Genomic DNA, 13,021 nt, shown 5'->3' on the forward strand with positions numbered 1-13,021 from the left:
AAAAAAAAAAAGATAAGCTTAACATCACAAAAATAGGAAAGACAGAGATTCAGAAAAAAAGACAATCATTTAAATTGATTAAAATTTAAGCCTTCATAAGTTGCCACCCTGTCATTATTTTCTCATTTCACCTTTTCTTGACCCTTAGAAGTCACTTCAGACCATTGCAAATTTGTGATAGTAAATCATGGGATCAGCCTGGAAGAGGAAGTTTTCCTTAAATTGGCTATCAGAGGAGCATGTATGTGGTGACACTAAATATGGGATTAGATTATCCAGATATAAGTTTGGGGTGAGAGCCAATGACACAACCTCTTTGTTTTTGCTTTTCGGTTTTATTAAATTAAGCTCGTATTGAGCACCTCTGTTTCTTGGCACTGCTGTAGACTTTGGAATAAAACATGTGCATGATGCAGGGATCTCTGTTGCTGATGATCTTAGAAACTAGGAGAAGCAAGTAATACTGGCCACACTGTTTACCGTAAGAGACCATACGACAGAATTTGGAGAGTTACTAAAAGCCTGAAGTCTGTACTAATTTCATGTGGCTTGAGCCATAGATGATCCACAGACCCATAGAATGAAAGACAGAGATGGACAGACATAGCCGAATTTCACTATGGTGTTAGTGTCTTAAGTACTGTCTTGAAATGAAGCTATGTGTTTAACTCTTACAATGATGGGACAGTTGTATCTAAAATCAAAGTAAGGGGAAATTTTAAGAGTTGTTGGGCAAACTAATTTCATATATTATTATTTCCGAAGATGGAATATACTATGCTTCTATTCCATCTTGAAGCCTATTAGAAAAATATCTTGATATAAATGATTGTGTGTAGATTCCCCCTCCCCAGTTTTAAAAGGAGTCAGTATGATGATTTACAACAGGTGGATGGATGTACAGTATCCCAAAGGCTATGGAGGCTACCAAATGAGGTGGGATATTATTGGCCCACACTGTAAAGAGAAATAGCTGTGTAAGTATTGGATGTTTATGTCTCTAATACACATTTCCAAGTCCTTCCTCATTATCAGTTTAGATAATTAAACCAACATCTTCCAGCTGGAATCTTTGTAGACATTTTTGTCTGAAAATAAGTTAGCTTTAAAAAGAAATGATTCATAAACATGACAGGAATGGAAAAAAATGAAACCAGACACACCACTGAATTGTTTATAGTGGCAAAAAGATAAAAATAAATTAGCTTCAGTGTCCAGTGCTACAGTGAGTTTAAATAAATCGGAATATGTCCTTTGAAAATGTTTTAAAATAATACATCTATTTAGTCAGATAGTATGCACTCAACAGCAATAATGATGTACATTGATTGGCATGGAAAATGTTTGTGAAAAATGCAGTGTATATTGAAAGCAACATGTAGGACTGATTTTTTTTTAAGTGGTGTATATGCATGCCAACTAAATACACCAAACTGCTTTTTCATCAGTTCTGCTCGCCTTTTTGGTGATGTCTCTGAAGCTAGTGATAGAATATCCCAACTTGCCCAGTAACTGGACAGAAACTGCACTCAACTTATCTGCAATTACTGCACTTGACTTATCTACAATTTGTTGATAGACGTTAGCAAGGAGATCTTACCCAAAAGATAGATGGGAACGAGAATTGTGGCATCTTTGAACCTCAGGAGCAGGTTATTTGTGGAATCAGAGAGCGCCTTTCGCCATCTTTGTCTTCATAATCCCCATCTTCCCCCACAGCCCAAGATAGTCAGATGTAAGAACAGCAGTACTGAGAGTCAGAGTAAACTAAATTGTTTCATGTTCAGTTGCAGCTCTGTCTAAAACAACTACCCGTTATGAGATGGAGCAAGATATGACTAATTTTAAACATTATTTTGACCCTTAGTTAAAAAGTTGTGTGGAAATTCTGTGGAGATTTCCCCTGCTGCTGTTTGGAAGCAGGAAGCTGGGGTTTATGGATTAATTCAGTAAATAGCTGCCCTCTATTAGCCACCTTTCCCCAGAGGGATAGTCATTGGGAAGTAGTCCTCCACAGTCAGAGTTTCTGCAAGCTGCAATAGAATTGTGGCTAGTCTTAGAATGCCAGTCCCCTGGAATTGTTATTCCAGCTTTTAGTGAGGTCTTAAGAATGTAAACTTGAAAGATCGGCACTGTGCAAACCTTTTCAGGAAGGACGCATTTGTAAGTGAAGCCGAAATTGCTTTATCTAAACATCAGTTCACTTTGAGAATACACCTAAATGACACAACCATTCATGACATTTTTGATTATTCTTTCCCAATCTGTGCTAAAGTCCAAAAGGAATAATGTTGGATTATCTGCTCTTTTGAATTAAGTATCCCTGTGTGCCATTCTATTTGCGTACATGACTGAGGCTTTGCAATAGTTGTATGGGATGTGAGGGAATCTTTTTCTTCCAAAAATTGATAACTATATAACCCCAAGGAGTCAACTGTATTCTGGACTATGAACTTGAATGAAGTTTGCTTACGGCTCAGAAATTATTCAAACTAGAATTCTCAAGAAAAATAATTTTGGTTCATTTCCCATTTTGCATAAAATAGCAAGCAGTGAGGAAGAATAAATCGAAAGTCATAGCTAATCAAGACTTTATAACTATTTAATGCTTTGTTTATATATTCATCTGGCAATTTTTAGAATTGCTTCAGTTCTACAAATTATCTGGTACATTTGATGATAATAGGTAGCCAAATATATGTGTTAATGATCCAAATTGTATTGGGACAGTCACTGTAACCTATACCTTTCTTTTTTTTTTTTTTTTTTTTGAGACAGGGTCTTACTCTACCACCATGACTGGAGTGCAGTGGCAATCACAGCTCACTGCAACCTCCACCTGCCAGGCTCAAGTGATCCACTCCTGCTACCACTTCCCAAGTAGCTGGGACTACAGGTGCACGTCACCATGCCCATCTAATTTTTGTATTTTTTGTAGAGATAGGGTCTCACCATGTTGCCCAGGATGGTCTCGAACTCCTGGACACAAGTGATCTGGCTGCCTCAGCTTCCCAGAGTGCTAGGATTACCAGAATGATACATCGCACACAGCAACCTGTACCTTGAGTTAACTTAATTTAAGATTATTTTGAAAGAATATACCATCAATCCAGAACAATCCTCCAACTAGTTGAATCATTACAGGCTCTAGGAAAAGAGTTAGCATCTCTCCCATAGGATTCAGATATGAATAGATTAGCACCATTAGTACTGCGGTTCCTTCCTCTGGCTCTATTAACCATTCCCAGGAGACAGGAGGAAAAGCACATAAAGCCCATTGCTCTCAGAGCTCTGAGGTCTGTAAATAATTATGCCTTCTTGTTTTTGAGTAAAGTAGAATGAAGTATATTACCACAGTTAATAAACTACATTCAAATTACAGCCTCCAAAGCAACAAAAGCATTCCACACTTTGAAAAGATCATAGTGACTCAATTCCTTTAAAGAGACGTTTCTATTTATAGTTGCCAAAATCAATTATTTTAGTTGTGATATATTCTTTTTAAATATTTATTACCTTTATAGAATACTGAAAATTTTAAAATTGAAACATATACATTAAGTAATACTCCAATTTAAAATGGAAGAAGTAGGAATTGGAAGAAACATAAATAATTAGAATGAGGTAGAAGTTGAAGTTCTGCTGCAGAATCCTTTGAACCAAACACTTGGCAGCTCCCCAGATCACATTAATTGCCTTTTTGTGTATACATTTGCACTGGCCAACTCGTCATCTTGGCTTAAATTGTAGTCATTGTAACAAGATTGGTAATATTTAAATATTCTTTCCTTTCATGCCTGTCTTATGGAACTAATGGTTTCTGAACACAAACTATTATTTTATCTTTGAAATATTTTTCTAAATATGATTAGTTTTTGTAAAATAGGCCAGATAACACCATAGCTGTGTTTAAAATAATGTCATAGTGGAACTGAGGTTAGAGACATTTTAAATCTCCCACTGCCATAGATAAAATTCATTTTTGGCCCAGCAGTCTAGAATGCATCACCTTTCATAACCGGGGACGCCTGAGACACTGGGACCCCCGCACCAGACCAAGGGAGCTAAACTGTCTCTGACCTCATTTCCTTTTGTCACCAACCCCCCATTTTGTGTCAAATGCCTGTGTCCATACATCGTTTTAAAGATTAAAGCCTTACAAATACATAGATTCCTCAGTAGATTTATAGAATTTAAAGACAAAAATAACTTTAGAAATCATTCTGTTCATCTCCCTCAATCTATGAGTGACCGAAGCTTACATGCTTGCTATGCAAGACAGGAGGCAGCCATTTCTCTGAGACACACACACATTTCAACTGTGGCGGTGTGTGGTTGATAGATGTGTGCCCCATGTCCTCATCTAATGTCTATAGTTGTACTATCTCTAATTTATTGAACCCCTTCCCTGACTTATATTTAAGAGCCAGTACAACCGTTGATCTCATAAGTAATCTTACTGAAATACATTAATTCTGCAGACTGAATGAATGGTAACCAAAGCTCTCCTTTCATATAAACATGCTTTATATTCTAAATCCAGTTTTCTTTCTATTAGCATAATATTTCCTCTGCTAGTGATTTTAATGTTCTTGCTTCCATGGTTGGGGGTTGGAAGGGTGGTGACAGAAAAGAGTACCATTTTCCTTCTGGTATGAACGTGTACAAAGAGGGAGGAAGGATACATTTAACTCTTCAAATTAAATGTTAAGAAATGTTTCTAAACATACTGAATGCTTTTCCAGTATATCTCTGGTTTTCTCTTGATTCACCACATCAATGGCAGAGAACAAATACATGGATATAAAGTAATATGAGGTTTAGTTTAGTATATATATATTGCTTAACTTTCTCATCTGAGTGTGCTACCACATGCTCTAATCCCCGAACTTAACCAGTCCCTAAGATCTGGAAGGCGGGCTGGGCTTCCTCAGCACTGTGTTCTCTTTCTTTTCCAGGATAAAGTCATCTCCTCTTACCCTGATATTGCCTTATGTTGCAGCTTTGTTTTTAATATTTCTCCAGACCACAGAAATTTGTAGTTTTGCTAAATAGGCTTATTGGCATTGGTCAGTGATGGAGTGATTGGAATAAAACATTGATATGTTGGCCAGGTACGGTGGCACGCCTGTAATTCCAGCACTTTGGGAGGCCGAGGCGGGCGGATCACGAGGTCAGGAGATCGAGACCATCCTGGCCAGCACTGTGAAACCCTGTCTCTACTAAAAAACATACAGAAAATTAGCCAGGTGTGGTGGCGGGCCCTGTGGTCCCAGCTACTCGGGAGACTGAGGCAGGAGAATGGCATGAACCTGGGAGGCGGAGCTTGCAGTGAGCCAAGATCACGCCACTGCACTCCAGCCTGGGCGACAGAGCAAGACTCTGTCGCAAAAAAAACAAAAAACAAAAAACATTGACATGTCGTGACAACTAGTTAATGACCAATTACCATGTGCATTTGCCATATGTTAATAAACTTTGAAAGTAGCTATTCGTCCTATTTGGGTGATTGAAAATTCTTTTTTATAAGCCAACTATGAAAATAAAAACTGACTCACATTCCCAGAACCTAATAAATTTAGGGCATTTTGTAAAATAAATGAATATATCGTTTTCAGATCTCTGTGTCTTATTTCTCTTTACTTTTTCTTAGATGTACTGTATGTCAGTGTTTTGGAGGAAACTCTAGGTTTTGCTGTAGAAAGGAGCAAGAAGTGAGAGTGAGGCGAGCCCAGGACTGTAAGCGCCAGTCATCCTCATGGTTTCTCTCTTCCTCAGCATTCCTCAGCAGCCTGGCGGCAGACGCCAGGACAGGACTGAAAGGGTTTACCCAGAGCTGTGACTGATATATGACAAAAACAAAGTGGGGGTGAACACCAAGAGCAGCATTTTGATGGGGTCTACCTTAGAAAGAGAGAATTCCACAAGCTGTTAAGACCTGGCTACAGCCTATCCTTCCAGCCTTCTCTCCCACCAACCTCCATTCCCTCCATTCTGCAGCGTAAGAGCTGCTTCTGGTTCCTGGCCAGCCCCTCTGCTCGTGTGTTCTCTCCTTGCCCAGATTCTCATCATTTTTTCCTCACCAACTCGTACTTACCCTTCAAGAATCAACTCAGGAGTCTCTTCCTTGAAGAAGTTCTTCTGTGATCCATCCCCACCATGCTGGACTGTGTGTCCCAGCTTTAGATGCCCAGAGAACTCTTCACACATGTATCTCAGCATTCACCGTCTGTGATTGGAACTATTTATGCTTAGTTCTTTTTCTGTCATTACACTATTAGGTCTTTGAGAAAAAGTGATTGATTATCATAACCATGCTTGTAACCCAATGCCATGTATAGTCCTGGCAGATAGTGGGCATGCACTAAATGTGCATTCTAAACTAAAAGTGTGGGATTTTAGCTATCAGAAAGGGAATGTATTAGAAGAATAACGAACTTTATTCTTTTGAATTACCACATCTTTTTTGAAGTGTTAAGTGGCTCTCCAGAAATAAACTGTACCCAAGAGTACTGCCATGTCTCAGGAGTCACTTTATGTGTATTTGGATGTGTGTATGTTTATAACTGTTTTAAAAGGCCTAGTTTTTTAAAAAAGCATTTCTCCAAGAAAGGCCATGGAGCAGTAATTTCTGAAGCTCATGCCTCTGACCTTTCCAGATTTTATAACCTAATTTTGTTGGAATTCTTGATCACAGGTTGTATAGAGTAGGCAATGAGTTAGCACCTTAGGTAATATGCTTAGAAAAAAATAAAATAGAGTGAAGACACATGGAAGAAAGAAAGTCTGGTAAATGCGGGAAGATTTGGAGAGGGTTGAAGTGAGTGTATAATTAATGAATCTTGGAAATTCATCTTTTATCCGAATAAAATTTTGTACATAATGTCCGAAATTCCTTGGACTCTCAGACTGAAACTAATTAAAATGTTGAAGAGCTTTATGTGGTATTTGGGCATGGTGGGACTGTTTTGGTCAGGTTTTATTTTATATTCTACGTGGAATGGTTATACATCTATATAGCATCTGTACTTTCCAAAAGATTTGCCTGTTCATCAACAGCAAGTACTCAGCAGCTTTTTTCTAAATTAAGTCAACAGTAATTTTCAATTTGGAGACAGGAGTCAAACCCTAAAACTGGTAGCCAAAGAAAACAGTGCTTGGTTTTACAGTATCTAGAGGGGACTGTTAGGTAGGATGCCTTGTTTTAAAAGCCGTCTATTTCATGTCTACTATTTAGATAGTGAAAAATGGAATTAGTCTGACCCATAACTCTTCGATGTCATCTCTTCTTTAGTGGTATTGGAAGGAACTGGCCCTGGGCCTCTGGAGGCAGCAGTATTCTGGCAGAATTTGGAACCCTGCATTTGGAGTTCATGCACTTGAGCCACTTATCAGGAAACCCCATCTTTGCTGAAAAGGTGAGATTCTTCAATGTGCCTTGGCCTGCAAAGCAACACTTATGAGAAACAGTATCCTCTCTGAGAAGGTTTAGGAATTTTTGAGGTGGAAATAACAACCAAATTTGTTATAGCTCTTTCTGAAGTTTTGCAACATGCAGCATTTCAATTAGCCAAACTGTAAACCTACAGCCTTTCCAGTGCGCCACTCTAGCTCAGGATGTGAGGACACGGCTTCCACCTCTGGTTCCCTCTACCTTAAGTTAGTTGCTTAACTCATCTGAAGTTTGTGACCTTATCTAAAAATATTTAGTACTAAATGCACTGCATGAGTCAACTATGTGAAATACAGACTGAAAGTGTTATACAAATGTGATGTTGCACCTGAATTGGTCCCTCATTTTCCGAAAGCAAACCCATTGATATTTGGATAAATTCATGTTCCCCCCCATCACTCTACCTTTATTTTCAACCTGCTTTTTGGCTTCCCTTTACAGTAAAATTCCTTGAAAGAGTCGTCTCTGTTGTCTGCTTTTCAAGTCTCTTGAACCTGCTTCAGTAGGACTTTTCCCCCAGCCACACCTGTCGCAGTGACCAGTGAGCACCACAGTGCTAAAGTCACTTACCCATTCTCCCCTTCATCTTCCTTGCGCTCTCAGCATTCGACACAGTCAGTCGGTTCTTCGTTCCTGAGATACACTTTGCACATGGCATGTAATACGCTCCCAGTTTGTCTCCCTTTTTGCTGGATGCTCCTTCTGTCTTCCTTTTTGTGTCCTCCTCAACACCCCAACCTCTAAATATTGGAAAGCCCTAGCACTCAATCCTGTGCCTCTTCTTTTTTATAGTCACTCCCTACATTGTTACATCCAGTCTCTGGGCTTGGCATACCATCTCTATACTCTAGACTCCAAGTTTATTATTTCAGTCCCAACCCGTTCCTGAACTCCAGACTCTATATCTGTTTATTAAACATCTCCACGAAGAGGTCCGATAGACAAGTCCCACTTAAAATGCCTCAGGCTCAACGCCTGGACCTGCTTCTCCTCCAGTCTTTGCTGTCTTGGTAAATGGCATCTCACTGTACCCAGTGGTCAGCCCAAAGATCTTGAGATCCTCCTGGTTCTTCTTTTTGGTAAACCCCAGGCCCAGATCCACTAAGAAATCCTTTGGGTGTCTCGCTGCCTCTACTGCTGTCCTGATCTGGGATCCATCATGTCACCTGGACTATACAGTAGCCACCTGACCACCACTTCTTGTCTTGCCCCCTCAGCCTTCCCATGACACTGAAGAGTGAAATAGGCCCTTACTGTGACCTGTGGGGCCTGGGTGGCCTGGGCCCTGGCTCTCCTCTCCTCTCCTCTGCCTGCTGACATGCTCCCCTTTGCCTCCTCACCTCTGGCCTCAGTGGCCTTGCAAACCTGCTGTTTCCTCAGGGCCTTTGTACTTGCTCCCCTCTCTGTTCTGAGCGCTCTTCCTCCACATATCCACGTGGCCTGCTCCCTCACTTCTTTAATATTCTGCTCAAACACCTCTGCCTTGCCGGGCCACTCTGACTAACATGGGATAGCCTCTCCACATCACCCTGTCCCATTACTCTCAATCAGCTCCGACTACCGTAACAAAAATGCAGCCAGAAACAACAGAAATTTCTTTCTTACAGTTCTGGAGGCTGGGAAATCCAAGATCAAACTACCAATGAGGTAGGTTTCATTCTGAGCCTCTTCCCTGGACTTTTAGACAATGAGCACTGTCCCAGTGTTTCTTCACATGACGTCATCTTCGTGCTCTGAGGGAGAGAAGGAATCACAGAGAGAGAGCTCTTGTGTCTCTTATGAGGGCACTTGAACCTGCTTCAGTAGGACTTTTCCCCCAGCCATACCTGTCGCAGTGACCAGTGAGCACCACAGTGCTAAAGTCACTTACCCATTCCCATTTAATGCTCTACCATCATAACCTAATTGCCATCTCCAAATAAATCTCCAAATACAATCACATTGGGAAGTAGGGTTTCAGCATATGAATTTAGGGGTATGCAGTTCAATCCGTAGCACCCTCTTATTTTTTTCCACAGTATTTACCATCTCCTGATATACTATACAGTTAGATGTTACTTAACAGTGTTTCAGTCAACAATGGACCACATATATGACAGTGTAAGTTTATAATGGAGTTGAAAAAATTCCTACGGCCTCGTGACATCATGGTCGTCATAATGTCATAGTGCAATGCATTACTTACATGTTTGTGGTAGTGATGGCATAAACATACTCTACTGCCAGTCATATAAAAGTATAGCACATATAATTATGTACAGTACATAATATTTGATAAAGTAAATGACTGCATTACTGATTTATGTACTATCATTTGTATTGTTATTTTAGAATGTACCAGTTTTTGCCAGTCATATAAAAGTATAGCACATATAATTATGTACAGTACATAATATTTGATAAAGTAAATGACTGCATTACTGATTTATGTACTATCATTTGTATTGTTATTTTAGAATGTACCAGTTTTTTTTTAAGTTACCTGTAGAAGCAAGGTCCTTCTAAAGGTATTCCTCTTGAAGGCATTGTTGTCACAGGAGTTGACAGCTCCATGCATGCTACTGCCCCTGAAAGACCTTCCAGTGGGATAAGATGTAGAGGTGGAAGGCAGTGATATCGATGGTCCTGCTCTGTGTAGTCCAAAGTTAGTGTGTATATATGTCTTAGTTTTTAACAAAAAGTTTAAAAAGTTCAACAACTTTAAAAAGAAATTTTAAATAGAAAAAGGCTTATAGATAAGAATATAAAGAAAGAAAATATTTTGGTACAACTATACAGAGTGTGTTTTAAGCTAACAGTTATTACAAAAGAGTCAAAATTTTTTTAAAATTTAAAAGCTTATAAAGTAAAATTACAGTAATCTAAGGTTAATTTATTATTGAAGAAAGAAAAATACTTTTACAAATGTATTGATAATGGCTAAGTATACCATGTTTATAAAGTTTACAGTAGTACACAGTAACGTCCCAGGCCTTCACATTCACTCATTACTCACTTACTAACTCATCCACTACAACTTCTAGTCCTGCGAGTTTCATTCATGAAAAGTGTTCTATACAAAGTGCCCTGTATTTATATATAGGGTTATAAAACGTATAAACCTATAGAAAGGTATCGTTTTTCATCTTTTATAGTGTACTTTTCTATGTTTAGATACACAAATACTTCAGTAGAGTAACATACACTACACAGGTTTGTAGCCTACAAACAGTAGGCTGTGCCAACTACATTTGTGACAGTGTACTCTATGATGTTTGTACAACAGTGAAAATGCCTGTGTTTCCCAGCATGTATCCCTGTCATTAAGTGACACATGACTATACTTACGTATTTATTTATCTATTTATTTATTTATTGTCTGTCCCATCCCACTAGGATGCACAATTCTAAGAGTACGGTAACTTTGTTTATCCACTGGCCCCTTGTTCCTAGGATGGCATCTGGCTAATGGTAGATAACTAATCAGTGTGACTATATTCACTTACTGCTATTATGTTTGTAATAATAAGCTAACAGCAATTATCTTTGTTCTAACTCTGCATCATTTAAGTCAACTTATTTTTTCTAAAATGGAAAAATATGTTCAAGAAGAAGAAGAATGGCATGAAAATTGTTTTTCAGATTTTCACAGTAACATTTTATTTTCTGTTATAGGTAATGAATATTCGAACAGTACTGAACAAACTGGAAAAACCACAAGGCCTTTATCCTAACTATCTGAATCCCAGTAGTGGACAGTGGGGTCAACGTAAGTCAGAAGATTCACATTATTGTAGCTCTTTATGGTACTGTACTCGTCGAGAGAGAGGAAGCACAAAAGCAGCACAGATTTTGTTGAGAAATGTTTAGAAAAGGAGAAAAGGGCATGGCTCCTTTGATAAACAGGCTTCTGTCATCAAGATTGTGTTACCAGGAAACTGGATTGTGTATTTTTCATATGTAACTCCAAGTGTGATGACATATAAGCACATTTAAAGCTATTAATAAGAAAGGGAAGATCTGGCCAGAGTAGTGTGGGGATGATAACCTGTAACAAGCTGGTCATGTGGATAGAAAGGAAATTCAATCCTTTGTATTAATGACTATGAGGGTTTTATAGAGAGTAGGTAGACCATTCTGCTTCCCAACATTCTCTGTTTCTTCGTGACTATACAATAAGAGGGAGCCTGAATTTTTAAGAGTTGGGAAATTGGAAGAGCAAACAGCCTGTTTTTCTCTACTTAATTTTAAGCTGCCAGATAAAGGTTTCTTGCCAGTAGAATTACCTTTAGGATGGGAGAAAGTATTGCACAAGGACTTTTGATCCTAGAAGCCTGCACTTAAGACTCTTCAGATGATTTTGAGAAGGGGCATATTCAGAGTAGTTGAAAGAAATGTTCTCAAGCTGATTTGGAAAAGCAGTAGTAGATTAAATAGCAACTGAAAACAAGTGAAGAATATTGAGATGCCCAGCTGTGGCAAGAGTACATTGCCTTAAGATTTTACTCTAATTTGGGTTTTTTCTTTATATTTTAATGTCATGTTCTTAGATACCTCACTGTTACTTTGGAAGTACTTTTCTTAAAGAATAATAGGAAAGAATATGCTAAAATCCATATGCTAAAATGTGTCTGTAGCTCTGGAAGCCTAGCCGTTGAAACCTTAGGGCTATAATCAAGGTTACCACTTACCTAAGTGTGCTCAACAGATCACTGGAAGTCCTTGAGACCTCTGAAGAGGCCCACAAGGTCAAAACTATTTTTATTATAATAATATAATATATTAAGACATGTAATACATGTCTTAGTCATATTTACTAAGCCAGTACACCATGTCTTGCACTTAGTGGGTGTTTACGTACTTAAATTTTGTGAATACATATGTACTCTATATCTCATCTCTCTCTCTGCCTCTGCTGTTTAATAGTGGTACTTTAAAAGACTTTCTTCCTTTTCTAAAATGTTGATATTTACACCTACAGTGTTAGGTGAAACTGCTGAAGCCTCACTGAGAACAAAGGCAAACAAACACCAAATAGTACTAATACTTATATTCTTTCTTTTTTTTTTTTTCTTTTTTGTGGGACAGGGTCTCACCGTGTCACTCAGGCTGGAGTACAGTGGCATGATCTCAGCTCATTGCAACCTCTGCCTCCTGGGCTCATGCTGGGTTCAAGCGATCTTCCCACCTCGGCCCCTCTGAGTAGCTGGGACTACAGGTGCACACTGCCATGCTCAGCCAATTTTCAATTTTTTTTTTTTTTTTTTTTTTTTGGTAGAGACAAGGTCTCATTATATTTCCCAGACTGGCCTCAAAGTTTTAGGCTTGAGCGATCGCTTTCCGTTGGTCTCCCAAAGCTGGGATTACAGGCATGAGCCACCACACCGGCCCCCATTGTATTCTTAGTAGCATTTAAAAAAAGGATACCAGTTTCACTTATGAATGTGCTTAATGAAACAGTAAAAAAAAAAAAAAAATTAGTGATTCTAGTAAATATCAACCCTTGAGTACACACCTTTGTCATGTTCTATAAGATGAAATGGAAAGTACTCATAAATCACTCCTGCTGAAGTATGAAAAATGGTAGTT

At 38.7% G+C, this 13,021-nt stretch overlaps 1 protein-coding gene across 1 annotated transcript in view; it reads left to right on the top strand.

Annotated features, from left to right (window-relative positions):
• Positions 1-13,021, top strand: part of LOC105549293 (mannosyl-oligosaccharide 1,2-alpha-mannosidase IA) — a 196,259-nt gene that overhangs the window by 157,196 nt on the left and 26,042 nt on the right. The window contains exons 8-9 of the mRNA XM_011993763.1: positions 7,295-7,418; positions 11,108-11,201. Coding sequence (XP_011849153.1) covers positions 7,295-7,418; positions 11,108-11,201 — 218 coding nt within the window. The remainder of the gene's footprint in view (positions 1-7,294; positions 7,419-11,107; positions 11,202-13,021) is intronic.

This window comes from Mandrillus leucophaeus, unplaced genomic scaffold (genome assembly GCF_000951045.1).
Source record: "Mandrillus leucophaeus isolate KB7577 unplaced genomic scaffold, Mleu.le_1.0 Scaffold1112, whole genome shotgun sequence".
Lineage (NCBI taxonomy): Eukaryota > Metazoa > Chordata > Mammalia > Primates > Cercopithecidae > Mandrillus > Mandrillus leucophaeus.